Consider the following 18,863-nt stretch of genomic DNA (forward strand, 5'->3'; position numbering starts at 1 on the left):
CAGCATTTACTCACATCATGCTTTACCTATTATTAACTCTTAAACTGCATTGGCCCAAAGTATCCCTGTTCTTTCTTTTATCTGCCATTCTGAAAAGTTCCTTGTTATGCTTTTATTGGTACTGAGACATCCTACTGTGTTTGGTGGGGGGGGGGTTGAAGTTTTATTTTTAATCTTAAAATTACAAACTGCAGAGGGAGATAATATGTTCCATTGTCTGTGCATAAAGTCTGCTCATGTTTTAACTCTTTAAATATTTTCCTGGGCATTTTAAATATATCATTGCTCACACAGAATAGACAAAACCCCTGACAAGCTAAAAATCTGTACCTAATTCTGTCAATTGTCACTCTTAGACAAAGGTATAGTGCAAATCTTGTAAAAGTTATAAATCTCCAGTTTGAGGCCACAATATTTAGAATGTGAAATTAATTCCCCACTTCTCCCAAATAGCTACAGAAAGACTAATGGCCCTAACTTTCCTTTGATGTGCCACTTACTCTGAGGAAATGAAGAGTTACAAGGGACAGATTTTGCTCATTATTTGAAGACTTGATCAAAAGTTAAGACTGCAATTCAAGCCTCTCATTAACATTTAAGGTCCAACAGCACAAAAGGAGAATACAAGTGCAGGATAGTGTGTGCAAATGCATTGGAGCGGGAAGTTTTGCCCCTGAACACAGAAGCCATGATCAGCTACAGCAGCTGGCTGTAGAGAGGTGAGGATATCAAACCACAGTGTCCAGTGTCCAGCCTCGGACACAGCCATCCCACCCTGACCCACCTGGGTGGTGCTCCCTTAGGGAAGGCCCCTGCAGACTCCCACCCCATCACCTACTGAAGATGTGAGCTGTGGAGTTCTCCAGTGCTGGCCCTCCACTCCCACCCCCTCTCCCTGGGCTAGCAAAAGGCAGCGTGTTTGGGGCTTTTCATGGGGCTTTTCCTTGCTGGGTGCCACAACCCACAGTACGACTCTACACTGGCTATATGCAAATCAAGCTTATGTGGCTTTTGTTAATGACCTTTTTTCCCCTCCTGCTGTTCATTTAATGGAGGAGAAAGTATATTTCTGTGGGGATGAAGTGTATACTCTGTCATGTGGCAGAGGAGGGGACCTCTGTGCTTCTTGTCCTCTTCCCCCTCACCTCTGTGCTGCCCCTACAAGCTCACTCTGCCCTCCTGGACTACAGCTCAATCTGAACATCCTCATTTACAGGATTGTCCTTGACCTAAGGAATGGCAGTCACTGGAAACAAATGGGCAAGAAGTGGAAGTAATCAAACTGTTTTCAGGAGCCTGCTCATAAATAATGGAAAGACCAGGAACATAATTAGTGCCTATCAACAGAGTTCTGTGTCAAGAAAAACAAATTTAATTCTTTGATCAGATTACAGGTCAATTTGATAAATGTTGGTGCATGATATTCTACAAGAGTTTTGAATTAATGTCATATTCTGATTGTAAAACTGGCACCATACAATATGAATAAAGCAGATGTTAAACAGATTAAAACTGGCCAACCTGAGGTCCCAGGAGCAGTAGTTATTTACTAGGAATTGTGATCACTAGGGATTGTTCTGGGATTCCAAAGAGAAACAACGTTTCTTCAGTATTATTGATCTGAAAATAAACATGCAGGCCAATTCCTCAGAAACTTCCCATATGATCCAACAGTGGAATGAAAGAAATTAAAATAAGGGACACTTAAAAAGGAGCTGGTGATCAAGGCATCTGTATAAATACATATTGCAATACAGTCCCTTGGAAAATCACACATTTCAGAGCAAGAAAGCAGGCTCTGCTTACAACACTATGCTGGAAGGCAATTTGAAACAACAGCAGTGTTCCCTGTGCAGTACTGGAGGAAGAGGAGTGTGTAGAAGGAAACATAATTAGTGGGAGACAGGAGATCACCTGATTTCTGTACAGAGAATCAGCAAGACAGGTGCTGGAATAAAGGGTTCACTTTGTTTGTCTGTATGGCTATAAAAAAATAAGAGGGAGACTAAAAGTGACACCAAAAAAAAGTTAAAATCTGAATGTTTCATATTGAAAATATTTAATATTGAAATGTTTTATTTAAGTAAATGTCTTTATATCACTAGAACCTGATTAAAATCATCGGTATCTTTCTACAGAGAAAATAAGGAATACGAAAAAGTATTTTAAACTACTAGAAAAAAATAAGAAATGATAGTTGGAAACTGAAATTAAAATTAATAAGAGAAACAAGGAGGGCAGTTAAACAAATTGCAAACAGAGTGATGACATTAAGGTCTCTTGATAACTTTAAATTAAATCCAAGAAGCTTCCTCAAATACATTTATTCCAGACAATCTCCATTTATTCTCTGAAGAACATAATTTTGATTCCATGGCTGTTGAGTGACAAATGCTACTATGTGATACATAGACAAATGAATGATCTGAACCAGTTATCTCTTCTGCCCTAAATTCTATTAATCAGTCAAAATAAATCTTTCATGTATAGGACTGGGTTTTGGTTTGTTTTGAATGACAACCTGAAATCTCTTCCTGGTCTCACCAAAGGAAAATAGTATTTTCCAAACATGGACCAGAGGTAGAAGATGTGAAAGCAGAAACAACAGATCCTCAGTGTAGACATTCCCTCACTCTCTGAGGTTCCTGGCCCAGCAAAGTCCAGTGGCCAGCACAGGAGAACACACACAGAGCCCACCACCACCACGTGCTTCTCACAGAAATTGTGTTGTATCGGTGTTTTCTTACCTTAAGTGTTTCATCCACTCAATGTCCATTCCGCTCATCAGTCTCTAACTGAGACACCAAAGCCTCAGGAACAAAACAGAAACCCTAGGGCTCATTTGACAAATAAATGTCATCTTTCTAGGGAAAAAACCATGTGTGTACAACCACAGACAAATGTGTTTGGCCATACATTACACACGACGTATACGAGAGCTCAGAAATGTGTCAGATGTTCCATCCCAGCAGTGTCCATTCCAACACTTGCAGACACAGCCCAATGAGTGTGAGGAGAGAAAAATTAGCCTTTTAGCAGTGTGGCTCATAGAAATTGAATATTACAAGTACAGTCATCAGAAATATAATCAGGGAAATTAATGCAATTTGAAGCAAGGGCACACAAGTGGCTAATGAGTTTAACCTCCTGACAAACACTAGGGAAGGGATTAGCAGTCAGTGCTTTGTTTAGCAAGGTTAGGCCACTTTGTGCTTTTTCTGCCATCCTTAAATATTGTTTGGTTTTGTACAGTGCTTTTTGTAAAAAAAAACCCTTGTTTTCAGAAAAAGAACAGGCAAAAGGTTATTATGTGCTTCCAATGGGATTGACCAATGGTAAGGTACATAAGAGAGATGCTGATTGTAAAAAGGATTTTTCCTTCCAGTGAAATCCAGGGCAAACCTGGCTCTCCAATGTGATCCCAAAAGAAAACAGGAAAGAAAACCACTAAATGTGCAGGGAAAAAAGTGTTTTCTTCCTGGATCATAGTCAGTGGACAGCCTTACCACAGTCATAATGCAGAAGGAATAAGGAAGGTAAAAGTCTTATAAAAATAGTCAGCTGTCTCCTTTCATAGTCCAACCCTTGCATTGCCTTTTCTTGGATGTCTCTTTATCTTTCACACATCTTGAGTGAAAAGAAAAATCTGGAAAAAATTACTCTGCTTCCCATGAGAAGTGTGTCTGTTACAGTGTAAGAGAATTCAGAGGAATTCAAGCAGGGAAACAAGAAGTTTTCCCCAAGGAAAAGGCCATTTGGGGCTCTAGGCAATTAAAGAGGTAACTCAGAAATGTGGCAGAGAGTCTATCATGCCTTTCTGATTTATTCTTATTTTTTAGGCACGGTCAAGTAAGGAGCAGCGTTGGGGAACACCTCTTCTCTCCAGAAATCACTCCTTGGAGGAGGAATTTGAAAGAGCAAAGGCAGCTGTTGAGGTATTATTTCATTTACTCTTTTCATTTTCAGCTGATGTTCTACAGATTTCATAGCAAGGAGAAAGTTGGAATTGGATTATTTAAAGCAGAAAAGGCACAGTTCCTGGAGTTATCAACTTTAAATATCACCTTGTCTCTTTAAAAAAAAGAAATCCAAAGCCCTTAGCTATAAAGATTAGACAGAAACAAGTTTTTAAGCTGAATTTTTGTTGCTAGAGCAAGTGGGTAAATGGCCCATAAATGTAGCTAATTCCAAACCACAAGTTAAAGAGGGAAACATTTCTCCCCAGCAATTGTGTGCAATCAGTTCTTTAAGCCCAGACACAAACCAAGTCCCCACTGTGAAAGCAGAGCTCAGCATCACTGATGAACAGCACAAACACCTGGTGTAAAGCAGAGCTGGACATAAGCACCAACAACACACCATTTCCACATTTTTACAACTAGTGGCAGAATGTTGAGCTCAGGAGTATTCTTGTTTCCTGGTAAATCAATTTAGTTTGAAAAGATAAAGGTATTTGGATAGTTCTCCTATTGCACTTCTGGTTTTTTTCACTAACTTCCACATTTCCAACGTCTAAAACATCTCTTGAGTGTTGTCCTATACCACTAGTCCAAACTGATCCTGTTTAGACACAAAGTAGAATACAGGTGTTTTAGCAGAACTCAACAAAAAATTAGATCTAAGCATTGATCTGGAGCATCACTATCTTCTCCGGGGTTCCATGGGCAACTCTTCAAAATCCCATCACCACAGAGAGCCAAGACGGCTCCATTCCAGCAAGGACAGAATTTCAGGCTAAATTATATAACAGCCACTGAAACGAGTTTTTAGGGTGCAGAGGATGAAGCTGTGAAACCAATTCCTCAAATCTGGTTGGTTTTAGCAAGGACTGCAGGCTCACTAATCTCCAAACCATCTGGAACACTTCAGGGGTATTTGAGTCTAGATTTAAATTTTAGGCATGTATATTAGTGCTCTTGTAACTCAAGTTTTACACCATTCTAATTCCAGTGTTGACAATTGAACTATTCTAGATTAATATTGGCTGATGTCAAATGAAACCATGCCTAAATCAGATACTGGCTTCTAGGTAGAAATAGAATTTCTTGTTGAAGTCATTAACCTGATTTGTTGGTTTTTTCATTATATGCTATGGTGAGATGCAGGGTTTCCACCATGGTTTCTTGGGATTTTTATTGCACACACAAAGAAATCTTGTCTCAGTGTACAAGGCTAAAATGGACACAATCAGTAAATTAGCTCTTCCACAAACTAAGCACTGAAGGCATTTTTTCCTTTCCAGATCAAATAAATTCTTCATAAACAGCTGCTGGTGAGGCACAGGAGATGTTTTTGATGTCACACATCATACACATTTGCTCCTGGCAGGAAAGGAGGGAGTTGCTTTCAAATTGCCACTGCTTAAAATGCTTTAGATGTTCCTAATTGCACTGCAGGCTGATCCTCAGGGTGGGACGTGCTGTGCTGTGACCTGTGAAGGCAGCACAGGGAATCTGATGCTGAACATCTCAGAGTTAGTGGTTAAGCAAATGATGTCAGTACTCCTGCAGTTGCCAGCAACTTGTGTGATGGGGAGTTTCCAGACACTCAGCAGAAAGAAAAATGAGTTGAGTCCAACAACAGATTACAAGACATTACTGAATTACTTTGCAGAGTAAAGTAAGGAGGAGAATATATTTAAAAAAACCCCCTGCAGACTAAAAGGTCATTCTGAGGCAACAGAGACAGGTTGTTAAAATACTTTAAAGAAGTCTCAAAAATAGCTATTAAAAAGAATCTAATTAAATGTTTCCCCAGCTGTAGCTGGCAGCCTTAAGTTATTCTTTCTGCTTAAAGTAGAACCTTGGGCCAGGTAGTTAAAATGTAAAGAAAAGGATTCTTCAAGACCTTATAGAGCAGTTATTTCCATTTGCATATGAAAAGAGATGAATTTTCATCCCAGCTAAAATGAAGTGGTAAGAAAGCTAGAGTGATTGAAATAAATTGGAGCCCATCTCAGAAAGATTAGTGCTTTCTTAAGCAGAGAAAAGATACCATTCAAAAATTCATTTTTTAGGCTTCGTATGTTTCTGTAATATTCTTCAATTGAGAAAGCTCCAAGTGGAAAGATTAGTCAGAAAACTGATCAAGAAAAGGAAGTAAATCTCAGGTTCTTTGTGGCCTAGTTCGAAAGGAATTAATTAACAATTCAGTAAATGAAGACACCAAACTTTATCCTCCACCCAGTATTCACTTTAGAGCTTTGGGAATGGTTTTAAGATGTCAAATTTTGAGATTAATGAAGATTTGTGGGGTAATTCTTTCTTAAGAAGGTGTAAAGACGTCTATGCCATTGGGGAATCTTTTAAGAATAAAGTGGTGAGTAAAATAGCTTTTTTACTAGAGAGGGTCCAGATTCCCTTGCAGTGTTTGGGTGCTTGCAGACCCCACTACCTTTTCTGTTATTCTGGAAATTGGATTTGATTTTTGCCTCATGACTTTTTGTCTCAATAATTCCCACGTGCCATAAGAACTATGTTTTAACACAATCTTTCTAATAATTAGTTCTGTTTCACCAAAAATTGGTACTTTTGAATTTCTGAAAATGCCACGATAGGGATTCAGATCCATCCTGTACCTATACTCCATTAAAACAATTGTTTTATCACCATCCTATGGTGATGAGTTAGAATAAATAAAAATGAAAGTAAGTAGGTGCAAAACTTCCGACTGAGAAATGTATCAGAGATGGAAAAAAAGCTGTTTTGGTGTTTTCTTATTCAACATTTCTCTGATTAAACTGCAGATGCCACAGTGTTTTGTGAGCTTATGCATAAGAAATTTTGAGCTGTCCTTCCCAGCATCATTTTATTTACAACACAATGTCACATGCACCATCTGCTGTATAATGTACTGTTTAGAAGCATCAGAGCACATTACAGATAAATTATGTGACAATAGTAGGAAAAAGATGGGATTCATTTATTCTAGCCTGGGAAAATATATTCCAGGACCATCAGCTTTGTGGTTCCCATGAGTACTGGTTGGAGTCATTTCTGTACCTACAATATTCCTGTCTCACTATTGAGACATTTCTTTGGATGGGCCTAAGACTGTCCAAACCATTTTTTTAAATTGGGAACTAGGAACCTGAGTCATTCAGATGCATTTTATTTGATACTCTTTCAAATCACAGTGGGAATCTTTGCCTTGAAATATATTTTTTATCTCTAAACTTTGCTAAATTATCAGATTTTGTTTTGAGAAGATACCAGCTAAGGAAATCTCACATAGCTAAGCAGAGTTGCTGTGTCTTTCACATCAAAGAGTATGGTAATGCAGTAATTCAGAGAACAATGACAGAACCTTTCTTATCCATTGGTCAATCAGGAATACTGCAAATTAATTTTTGTCAATACAGGACAGGAAAAATTCTAAAAGTTATGACAATAGGTACATTTATAAATACATACTCTGCCCATTTTCATTGGATCATAGAAAATAAAGAGCCTGGAAATATTTTGCCTCCCATTTGTTTAACTGCTTCAGCATATTTTTAAATACTAAGAGTAAAAATAGCCTCTTTGACAAAATGCAGAATTTTCTGCTTGGAAGCAGTCAGATGATATGAACATTTTTCCCAGTTGTCATTCCACTTAACTGCTGCAGATGATCTGAGAATGTGTTAAATGTGTTCAACTGGTCTGAAGACTTTTGGTTCGTCCGAGTACTTCACCAGCCTTAAGGTGGCAAAAACATTGAAATGAGGTTAATTGACACCGGTGGTGAAAATACTAAAACAGAGTTAAAATTAGATCTAGGATCCTTGATCCAAAGCCAGGTTTTCAGAAAGGCTAAATATCAATTTAACCCTCCTGCCACTAAAGCCAGTGAAACAACTGCTACTAATGGCAGCTGATACAGACTTAGGCCTTCAGCAAACACTGTGTACTATTTACAATTCTCTTTCTCAAGACATCAAACTGCTCTGCTGTCAATATTGGTACCACAGCATTGGGTCAGTGCCTGGTCCAGGTGCTCAGTGCAGCTTTGCTGTACCAGTTTCAGAAACCCCTCATGCTGAATGTCCCCTGAACGCTGCAGCTTGGCCCAAACAAGCAAATATTTTCTTATCATTGCAAAATAACTGTTGGTCCTGTGTCCAAGTACTGTAGGATGACAGACATTATACCAAAGCTGGTCTTCTACTCATTGCATTTTCCCTCCTCCTTCGAGTCACTGTAGATGGGCATTTAGGGTGGCTACTTGAGAGCACAGTAATTCACTGGCTTTTTATGTGGAGTGCAAACACAGTGAACTTCTGTGTTAATTATAAATATGTAACTAAACAGCAGAATTTGAATTTAAGTCCCAAACCCACTTATAGGCTTGCTTACTATCTGCAGAAATGTGATTTGATGTTTCCATGCCATTGATTCATAAAGGATTTTTGTGGGAAAAATGCAAGCAAAAATCCTAATATAAATATCATACATATATATATATATAATTATTTCTATAAATTAAGCTGGCTAAAAAAGGCATGACTAATTACTTTTCAGTAGTTTTATTAATTTTAATCTGAAGGAAAGGGAAATTTTCTTTTTTTTTACCTCATACTGAATCTCAAAATTACTGCTAGTAAAAGCCTGATCACATAGTTTTTATTTCAGTGCAGCATAGATTTGAGCTGAATGAGAAGCAGTTGATGGAAGCATCTGTTGAACAGGATCTTTTTAGGGATTCAAGTGCCTCTGGTCATGGCTAATAAGTGTTAAAGAGGGAGTGATCTGATTCATTATCCCAGCCTTTTCAAACCCTAAATGGACATTTCAGCACAGTCTCACAATTATTTATAAGAATGAAATTTCTTCAAGTCTGGAATGTGAGCAAATTCTGAAGTGGTGTAACAGAGTGGTCAGGGGCTGTTCACTTCTATTACCTTGAGTGAAATCTCCTCTCCAAGACTGAATGATTCCCAATTTATTTCCTTTTCCACAGAGGAACATAGCAGATACCTGCACAAATCTGATAATTGCATGATTCAGACAATCCTGAATTGAAGACTGAATTCAGACAATCCCAAATTTCTGCCTGAAAGGAAGAAAGTATGCTTTCCTTTTTCCAAGCACCTAAGGCAGCAAGCCATGAAATCACAGTCTAAGCTCTATTTCTTCAATCATGCACATGTGGAGCAGTAGCAAAATTGTCAGCCTTGTAATAAAGACTCACACAAAACTATCTGGACCAGTTCATAAAACTTCAATTAATTTTGGTTAGCACCTTGCTCTCAAATGGTTCTGTCTAAGCACCAATAAATTTATTTGTGCTGTTGTCTTTGACATAAATAAGCTGAGAAACTGTGCCCCCAGTGCTGTCAGTTCACTGAAACACTGGCCATATCCTTGTAGGAACTGGAGAATTTTGGAAAGGCTTATAGTGCTCTGTAAATATTCTGCATTGGATCTCCTTTTCAGAGTCCCATGACTAGTGTGGAGGCTGAAAAAGTAGCACCTTAATTTGGATTCTCCCCTTCTTTAATTCTATTTCTATCTCTTGGCATCATTTTCTAGTAGCCACTTTCCTTCTGGTCGTTGCTAATCTCATTTGTCGTGCTAGATCTTGTCTGGTTTTCATAATTTCTGTTTCCCTTGTACATGCATTTTTCCCTCATCTTTCAGCTGAATATTAATCTCACTGTATGGTTTTATAATCACTTGTAGATTCCTCTCACCAGCAGAGTATACAATGCAATATTAACATTTCTCCACTATGTCAAAAAGCCCAATTTGTATTACATCCCTTATGCAAACACTCTTGGCATTTCTCTTTCTCATAGATGAAAATGCTGCTGAATACACCAAAGTGACCAAAGCTTGCTGTCTTTCAAGCTGTTTTATCTATTGTTTTTCTTTTGCATATGCACTGAGTTGATTTTTCTTTTTTTTTTCCTTTCTTTTCTTTGTCCAGGGACTTGCAGCATTAATTGCCTTCAAATTTTATGTAACAATTTGCTGTTAGCATCAATAAGATGGAGTGTAAGCTGCTGCAAATCCTGCTTCAAATAGGACATACACTGCCTCTGAGATAAAGAGTTTTCTGTTGACAAAATACATTCCAGTATAAGAGATGAAATTTAATTATATGGAATTCCAAACAGGAGGTGCAGTATTTCAGTCCGTGTGATTATTAATAGAACTAATACTACTCAGCAAAACTGACAGACTCAGACCACTGGTAGAAAGAAATTTAAAAGTTTTTTAAAAAACAAACCCCTTTGTTTTAAAGTTGTGTTGTTCATTTTCTCTTTTCCCCCATTTCTTCCAGTCTGACACAGAGTTTTGGGATAAAATGCAAGCAGAATGGGAAGAAATGGCTCGCAGAAACTGGATTTCAGAGAACCAGGAAGCACCGGGGCAAGTCACCATCTCGACCATTGAGAAGGTAACACCAAGTTTTTTATTGCAGTACATCCCCCCTGTGCAACTTTGAGATGAGCCTCAGCTATTCCAGGGAACCCAAGGAAACTCTTTGGACACAGAAGCTGATTTTACCCAAAAGAGCTCATCCTCTTTAATTGCCTGTGAGTGGGGCAGATTTAGAAGACTTTACCACAGTGAGAATCCATTTAGACTTGCACACTGCCTGCATTCAGCTGAAAGGATCACAAAGCAAACTGCTGGATTATGGGCACTTTTGAAGACAGGAACTTAAGGAAAAACACCAAATAAAACTACCTGGGCTGGCACATTCAAACACTGTTGAAGATAAGGGTTATGGAGATTCTGTCTCTCTTCTTCATTCCTTCCACTCCATATTTTAATATGATTTCTATTATGGAGCTGATGTTAGCACACACCTTTCACACTGCAGTGACAAGAGAAAAAGATAAAACTTAAAGGAATACTAAAATAAACTCAGGTGCTTGCAACACTGTTCTGTATCTGGAAGGTTAATTGAAGATTTCAGGATTTTAACTGAGCAGCCATGAGGTTGTGAGCACTGAAGGGACTCAGCTGCTTGGTGTGTGTATTTTACCATCAGATTGGATGTCCTGGGCTCAGAGGTTCAGTTCTGCTGTTAGTGCAGGCACTGTGAGTTGTTGACATTACCTTTGATGGAGAGCCCAGCCTAAGTACCAGTAAGTATAACTTCAGAGCTAAAGTAAAAATAAAGAGAGTCAAAACATAAATGTCCAGTGATGTGACTTTTTACACTTTCTGTCATTGAAATTCCATGGGCAGCTTGTGCCATTTCCACAGAACAAAGGTTGTTTACATCCAGTTGGAAAATGGTGAGTCATTGCATTTTTTAGACTTGTCATTCCCTGCAACTTGTTGTTCATCACGGGTCCATTATCTCTCTTCTCCAGGGTTATTATTTCCACACTGAGAATCCCTTCAAAGACTGGCCTGGTGCTTTTGAGGAAGGACTGAAAAAAATGAAAGAAGGTGACCTGCCTGTTACAATCTTATACCTGGAGGCTGCAATTCTACAGGAACCCAACGATGCAGAGGTATTCACTGCTGTGCCTTGTACTGGCAAAGGAAAAGGGAACTCCCATTAACATGGAATGATGGAATGAATTCTGGGCTCAAGCCTTTGCTAGTCATGACTGACTGAAACATTGGACTCTAAAGGTTGTGAATTAGTGTATGCCTTTAAATAGATAAAAATGAGTTCTTCATAGAATGAGAATCTGGTTTTGAAATATTGTTGCTTGAAATATTTCAAACCTTCCCTTCATACCCTGATGCTTCCAAACTATCTTGTAAACACCACTATTGAAAAGTTGATTTAACAAGACTGTTGAAAAAATTTTTAAAGTTATATCAATTTCTTCAATGCTGCTGTTTTCAACGAGTTTATATTTAAAGTCTGTTTTTTGTGAAATATTAAAAATATTTGTGCTGTAAGTATCTAGGGCTCTTTGAATCTACTGCTACATTAAATTAAACAGCATATTTCAAAAAGCAGAGAATCCCAAACTCCCTAGAAACCCCTAATATATATATAATATACAACTTAATAATACTTCTTCTCTATTTTCCATAAGATGGTAGCAAAATTTAAAATGTACAGCAACTCAAATTTAAGAAATCAGCATGTGATCATACACTGACAGAATACCCATGCATTCATTGACTATAAATATTTATTAGGCCCAAAGATATTCAGAACTGCTTTGATTGGGACTGTTGGTGTGCACACTGTAGAAAAATCTGTGGTTACTGCTGGACAGATCTGCTGCTTTTCCTCACCTCTGTGATTAACAGTGATATTAGTTGTAACTCTGTTTGCAGTTGGATATATTTAACAAACTAAATGATGATTATTTTTGCAGGCCTGGCAGTTCCTGGGTATAACACAGGCAGAAAATGAGAATGAGCAGGCAGCCATCGTGGCCCTCCAAAGGTAGATGGAGATCAGTCCTGAATCTGGGGTCTGATGAGTGCTGGTTAATGGAGACCTGGGGATATTTAGTACCATTCCTATCTTGGAATGTGAAGCATTTATTTAGCTGAGTAGAACATTGGCACAGATATCGAAACTCCCAGTGACTTCAGAGGGATGACTAGTGATTAATATTTCTGTTTTATTAAATAAGTGCAATATTTCATGGAGTAATTTAAGTACATGAACCAAAGAAAACTTACATGGCCTAATAAATATGAGTTAGGCATGATGCAAATGAAGTGCCTTTTTTATATTCCATCCACTTGGCATATTTTCTGTAGTCTGTCCTTTAATGAAGAGGTTTTCTTAATTGGAGTGAGCTCCCTTCAGCTGCTGAATGCTAAACTGCCAAGATTTTTAGGTTGATAGAGATGTGAAGATCACAGAATTCTTGTGCATGAAATGTGAGCTCCAAAATATCAGCATCATTGTTATTATCTTTCTGTAATTGGTTTTTGTGTTTCCATTTGATTCAATTGCATCAGCACTGTTAACCATGAAGTTATTTCACCTAAGGATACTCAAACTTATATGTCACTTATTAGCTTACCTGGATAGAAATCCAAGGGGTTGCCTGATGTAGGAGCTTGCTCATCCCAAGTTTTCAAAAGAGCAACAGTGATGACTGTGATTTTCCTCATATGGATTATTTTGGAACAATTCAAGCATTGTGCTTGGCTGCAGAAATATCTCAATATATTTTTTATTTTCTGCCTAGGTGCTTGGAACTGCAGCCAAACAACCTAAAAGCTCTGATGGCCCTGGCTGTGAGTTACACCAACACTGGCCATCAACAAGAAGCCTATCAAGCCCTGAGAAACTGGATAAAGCAAAATCCAAAATACAAGTATATAGTGAGAAGCAAAAAAGGGTCCCCAGCACTTACCAGGAGGATGTCTAAGACAGCAGATGAAAGGTAATTGCAGTGGAAATCCTCATGGTGGAAATTTTAGTGATATCCCTAGGACTGGTGTTGCCTGCTGTGTCCCCTTGCTCTGTAGAAGTCCAGCCTGTTCCCTATGATGGAAGAACATGTCTCTAATAGCAGGAGAGGGAAACCAACAGAGAACATTTGGTTTAATGACTGAAGGCTTTATCTTTTATGCCATCCCTGGAAGTTAAAAAAAACCCTAAAAAACAAAAAGTCCAAAAAAACAGTTAAAAAAGGATGCTTCCCCTCAAATCCCATCACTTTCCTCTGTCCCTGTCTCCTGCTTCAGTATTCCCACTTCCTACAACCTCATCCTTCAGCTGCTTCCACATCCATACTAAGCCTTTATCCAGCTCTACATGTGTGTGTTCTTCCTACTGTTCACCATTTTTCCCATATCCCAGCCCAGCCACTAGAATCCAGGAATGAGCCATTTTGCAGTGCAACGTGGCCTCAGTCCACTGAGAATATTGAGAGGTGGCATCTGCCTGTTTAAAAGCTGTTCTGGTTCTAACAAAGAGACAACACAGCCATTTGATTTGTCCTCAGCCATTTTAAATAACAAAAAAATTCATGGGTTGGCAGCCCTTCGTCATGATTTCATGAGGTCAATAAACAAGTACCTCTGGACTGTGAGATGCATAATGAAGTCATTAAAGGCATAAACATGATTTACAGAACTCGGGCTATCTGCTTGTCATTTTGAAGACAGGCCTTATGTTTTACCCTTATCACTTACCAGTCCTGGGTTGACAAGATAATTTCATATGAGCAAAAATAAAATATGCAAGTTCTGTTTAATTGCTAAGCGTGTTATTCTACTTTGGCTTCATCCCGCTGACATCTGGTGCTGTCAGTGGAAAGGTTTTAAGAAGCTACAGTGGGCACAGAAGTCATGTTTGGCATCTTTCTTCGAGGGTCTTGGCTGGTCCCTTATCTATTCCTCTTAAGAATACTACTATTTTTGCCAGTAAAGAACTCTTTTATGTCCGAGAAACTCATCTAATTTGAATAGTTTTAAAAAACCTTCATGTCATCCCACTTGGGTTCATGGCTGTACTTTGACTTCATTTCATAGATGAACTTTTTTTATTTCAGATGTGAGTTTACAACAGCACCCTGGCGTAAACCCCTGCCACGATGAAGAAGCTCCTTTACAAATTTTAGGAGGACAACACTTCTGATAAATCCACTACAAGAATTTTCATTTCCAGCTATGCAATCAACATTGAAATATTTGTAGATAACTGTATGATGGGTCTTTAAATTATTTTTCACCCTTGTCTAGCTCATTACTTGAAGAAGTAAAGGACTTGTACCTGGAGGCTGCTCACCAGAATGGTGATATGATAGACCCCGACCTGCAGACGGGACTTGGGGTTCTTTTTCACCTGAATGGAGAATTTAACAGAGCAATAGATGCATTTAGTGCTGCTTTAACTGTTCGACCAGAGGTACATTTTATACTTCTACATTTTAAAAAATTTAGTTTTACAGGCCATTTCCTTTCTCCTGTCTGGATCAGGCTATTATTAATGAGATGTCACTTCTGCCATTAAAATTTTAAGACCTGAAATAGAAATGTTAATTACAAGACAGTCCTGTTTAGAAGCAGATTTATACATGTCCAATTCCTACCTGTGTGCTGATTAATGGTATTAGATATATAAATTTGCCCGTGATCACGAGTCAGAACCTCACATTCCTTGTCAATTAAGATACAATGCTATTATTTTCTGCAGACCTCCTTCCTTTGCAGGCAAAAATGAGATATTATGTCTGGTTTTTGACACCTACAGTAGAAAACTCCTTTTCTCACCAGGACTATACGTTATGGAACCGCCTTGGGGCAACCTTGGCAAACGGGGATCGCAGCGAAGAAGCTGTGGAGGCCTACACACGAGCTTTGGAAATACAACCTGGCTTCATCAGGTCCAGATACAACTTGGGGATAAGCTGCATCAACCTAGGGGCATACAGGTGAGTGTGAAAAATGTGTAAACAGAAAGTCAGGCATCACAAGTGCCAAGTGAAGATTCATTTTCAAGCTGGAGGTATCTAAGAAAAAAATAATCAGAATATAGCTACATAATCTCAGCTATTGTAAAATGTTGTCATAACTTTTCACAAAGGACTAAAAAGCATTTTTTTTAGCTCTAAGTGCAAGTACTCTTATAATCAGTGGGATTGTTCTCTCATTTAAACTTAGTCCTGCGCTTCAGAGCTTTTGTAAAAGAAAATATAAGAGCCTGTCTTTAAAAGTGAAACTTCAGTTAAACTGCTTCAAGTAGTTCATGCCATTAAAAACACTTGCAGTACATCCTTCAGGAATGAAGGTGATATTCCAGGGTCCCAGCTGTCAGGTTAAGACAGGGAAGATGAAGGGGAGTGTTGCTGCAATGAGGACAGTACCCCCAAATATTTGGTCAGCCTGAGTTTTGCATTACCAAAAGCCATTCCTTCCTGCTTAATGAAAATCAAACAAGAACACACAAAGAGACTGATGAACTGCATTGTAAAATAACATATTTGAGCCTGGCATGGAACTTTAGAATGTTTGCCTGTAGCTGTTAAGCAAATTATATTGTTTGCTTCTTTCTTCTTCTTCCCTACAGAGAGGCTGTCAGCAATTTCCTCACTGCTCTCAGTTTGCAAAGAAAAAGCAGGAATCAACAGCAGGTTCCCCACCCTGCACTATCAGGCAATATTTGGGCAGCACTTCGGATTGCTCTGTCTATGATGGACCAGCCAGAACTATTTCAAGCTGCCAACGTGGGTGATCTAGACATTCTCTTAAGAGCTTTTAATCTAGAGCCGTAATAAAAAGGATACAAAAATTGATTAAATTGTATTAGAAAACAGAGAACTTTTTTATTACTCATCCCCAAATGACCACATTTTCCAAAAGATCATGACTGTAGATCAGTAGGGGAATTCTTTCAGACATTATTCATAAAGGAAAAGTTCAAAAGCACAAAAATAGTGTAAATAAATTCAAACTCAAAGGATTGAAATGAGCTGTGGCTAATCTGACAAAGCCCTGAACTAGACGAAATAGCAATTTCTGAAGAATTTTCATCCCATGCAAGCTATATCTCTCTATATACATACAGCTGTAAAAAGAAAAGTATCTTGAGAAGAAACCTAGATAATGGTTATTGCACATTAGAATGGCAAGCAGTGCATCCAAGGAACCTGCTTAGTAGCTCATTGCACTATGCTGACACCACTTTGCCCCACAGTGGGGATTCCCTATCCTTTGGTTTCTTTGATGAAAAATCTTCTCAAGGTCCGTTTTTAACACAGCTCTGAAAATAGATGCATGTATAAAGGATGTGTTTGGTTTTGAATATTTTCATTAGCCAGCAATCAATTTTTTGCTTCCAAAGGTACCTTGAGTAATTTGGGCCCAGTTCTGCAGGCTCATGAGCCATGTGCAATGTCAAGAGGAGCATTGTCCATGGAGGGCTATGGGATGAGGCCAGGTACATTTGTGGAAGCCAAGTGTTGCCAGCAGAAGGGGCAATTTGCACTGGAATTGTAGCTGCTCAAACCAGCTGTCCTTGATCTCGGACAGTCTGAAGGAGCTCATGGCAGGGTCTGCACCTTTCTGTGTACTTATGCACTTTAATCTTTTTGTAAAATAGTGTTATGCTTCTATTTTAGTTACCAACCACGGAATGTACAGGATGGCCTTGTTGGCAGAGAGGACCAAATATCATTTCCTGAAATGTAACAAGAGGGTTTTCAATATTCTTATGTTTAAAAATGCAAATACTGTATAAACTGCATTAACAACTAGAAAGATTATTATATGCATCCATCAGGTAGAACACATATACATGCATGTGCATGCACATACATGTTGTATGCAAATGATGTCATTTCAGAACATAATAAGCTACAGATCTTTATTGCAAATGAAGAAAAATCTTCACAGGAGTTACTGCCTGAAGACCATGCTTGAGGGAAAACCTTCCCTGAAGAAATTGGTCTATATAATGCTTGTAGGATTGAGACCAAGGCTTGATGGTTGTCTCCATGACCTCCATGATACCAGAGAAAATCCTTAGATAACACCAGTATGTGTAGCTACTTACAAATGTGTGTATAAACACACCATCTTAATTTTCCCTGGTTGGATGAATGGGGAGCAGTGTTGGGGCAGTACCAATCCCTGATGAATGGATTGATTCAGCTACAATCAAACACATTTAGCTCAGGGTGAATGCGTCAATCAAAGAAGGAAGAGAAATTTTTAGGAGGTGATTTTCAGTTGCTGGTATTTTAAATATTTTTCCTGAATAGTGAGAGATAAAAAGTGTAATGATATGTGTTGATCTGTGGTCAGGAATTCAATGTGCAGAGTAGCTACTGGAATGTGTTAAAGTGGGACAAATAGCAGATTTCCTATAAACAACATTAAAAGAAAAATCCAGCTCAGAGGGATAAAAAAAGAAATCCAACTGCACAGATCACAGAGAAGGATGCTCTGTGGGAGTTGGACAGTTTCACCAGTACAAACCTAAAGTTTCTTGCAGCTGTCTGTTATTTTGAGACACCACTTAAAGGAAAATTCCATGTAAGACAGCGTAATCACTGCATCTAATCTCCATCTATAGGTTGTTAAATAAAAGTAATTGTCATTTGAAAAATAAAAGGCTTATCCCTCTCTCTCCCCCACAGAATAGAGATGCTGAAACAGCTACAGAATTTTTTTGAGTGCTTTATTAATTCATTGTTTACACATATATTCCTGTTTATCTATCAGGTGTTTCATAACTGATTCCTGCAGCTTTCTCTAAGGATGGGGCTGCCTGGGAATGTCACTTTAGCTAAGTGGGCTGCTGTATGCATATCTGCTGACAACAGTTTGCTCTTTTGCTTTGACAGCGATGTGTGATGACAGCTCTTTATTGATAAGGCAGAGCAGAAGGTGCAGTGCAATTGAATCTGGGAAGTGATAAGAGAGAAGGGAGGCAGCTTTGAGAAGAGGCTGTAAAGCAAAGGCATATGTGCTTAGATTTTGCTTGATGCCCTGCCATCACACAAGTTCTTCTAGAATATCCTTTGTGCTGTGGTGTAGGATAATCAGTGCTAACCCAGAGGAATTAGCTGTTCAGGGACATTATTTTCATAGCTTCCAAATTAAAAATTTTAAAAAAATAAATAAAAAGTTATTGACTTCTCAGAGTCAGAATGACAAAGGTTGATTCTCATGGCAGTTCACTAAACATCTTCTCCAGCCTCTACATGAGTAACACAGAAATTGTTAGGAAAGCCTAATGCAAGTCCAAGCCTCTCCAAAAAGAACAGACTGAGTAGGTAGCTTTTGATTTATCCTGGGATACACTTCTCAAAACTACATTTATCTGCTGATATATGTCCACACCCATGGGACTGGCACGAGTTGTGTGTACAACCTTGAGACAACTCACCAGGGCTGAACTCTGCCTTCCCAGGGGAGGCTCAGCCCCCAGCCCATCTCAGCTCTGCTGTACAGGACATGGGCTACAAAGCCTGTCCAAAGAGGTGC

The 18,863-nt window shown here is 38.6% G+C and overlaps 1 protein-coding gene across 3 annotated transcripts in view; it reads left to right on the forward strand.

The window, feature by feature from the left end:
* The window catches only part of PEX5L (peroxisomal biogenesis factor 5 like), a 34,302-nt gene extending 18,154 nt beyond the window's left edge, over positions 1-16,148 (forward strand). For all 3 annotated transcript variants that reach the window (XM_069024192.1, XM_069024193.1, XM_069024194.1), the window contains 8 exons: positions 3,840-3,935; positions 10,267-10,383; positions 11,312-11,455; positions 12,284-12,354; positions 13,115-13,312; positions 14,616-14,781; positions 15,150-15,307; positions 15,943-16,148. In XM_069024192.1, the coding sequence (XP_068880293.1) occupies positions 3,840-3,935; positions 10,267-10,383; positions 11,312-11,455; positions 12,284-12,354; positions 13,115-13,312; positions 14,616-14,781; positions 15,150-15,307; positions 15,943-16,147 (1,155 nt within the window). In that variant the 3' untranslated portion in view covers position 16,148. The remainder of the gene's footprint in view (positions 1-3,839; positions 3,936-10,266; positions 10,384-11,311; positions 11,456-12,283; positions 12,355-13,114; positions 13,313-14,615; positions 14,782-15,149; positions 15,308-15,942) is intronic.
* The last annotated feature ends 2,715 nt before the right edge of the window (positions 16,149-18,863 follow it).

Source organism: Aphelocoma coerulescens, chromosome 9 (assembly GCF_041296385.1).
Source record: "Aphelocoma coerulescens isolate FSJ_1873_10779 chromosome 9, UR_Acoe_1.0, whole genome shotgun sequence".
NCBI classification, from domain to species: domain Eukaryota; kingdom Metazoa; phylum Chordata; class Aves; order Passeriformes; family Corvidae; genus Aphelocoma; species Aphelocoma coerulescens.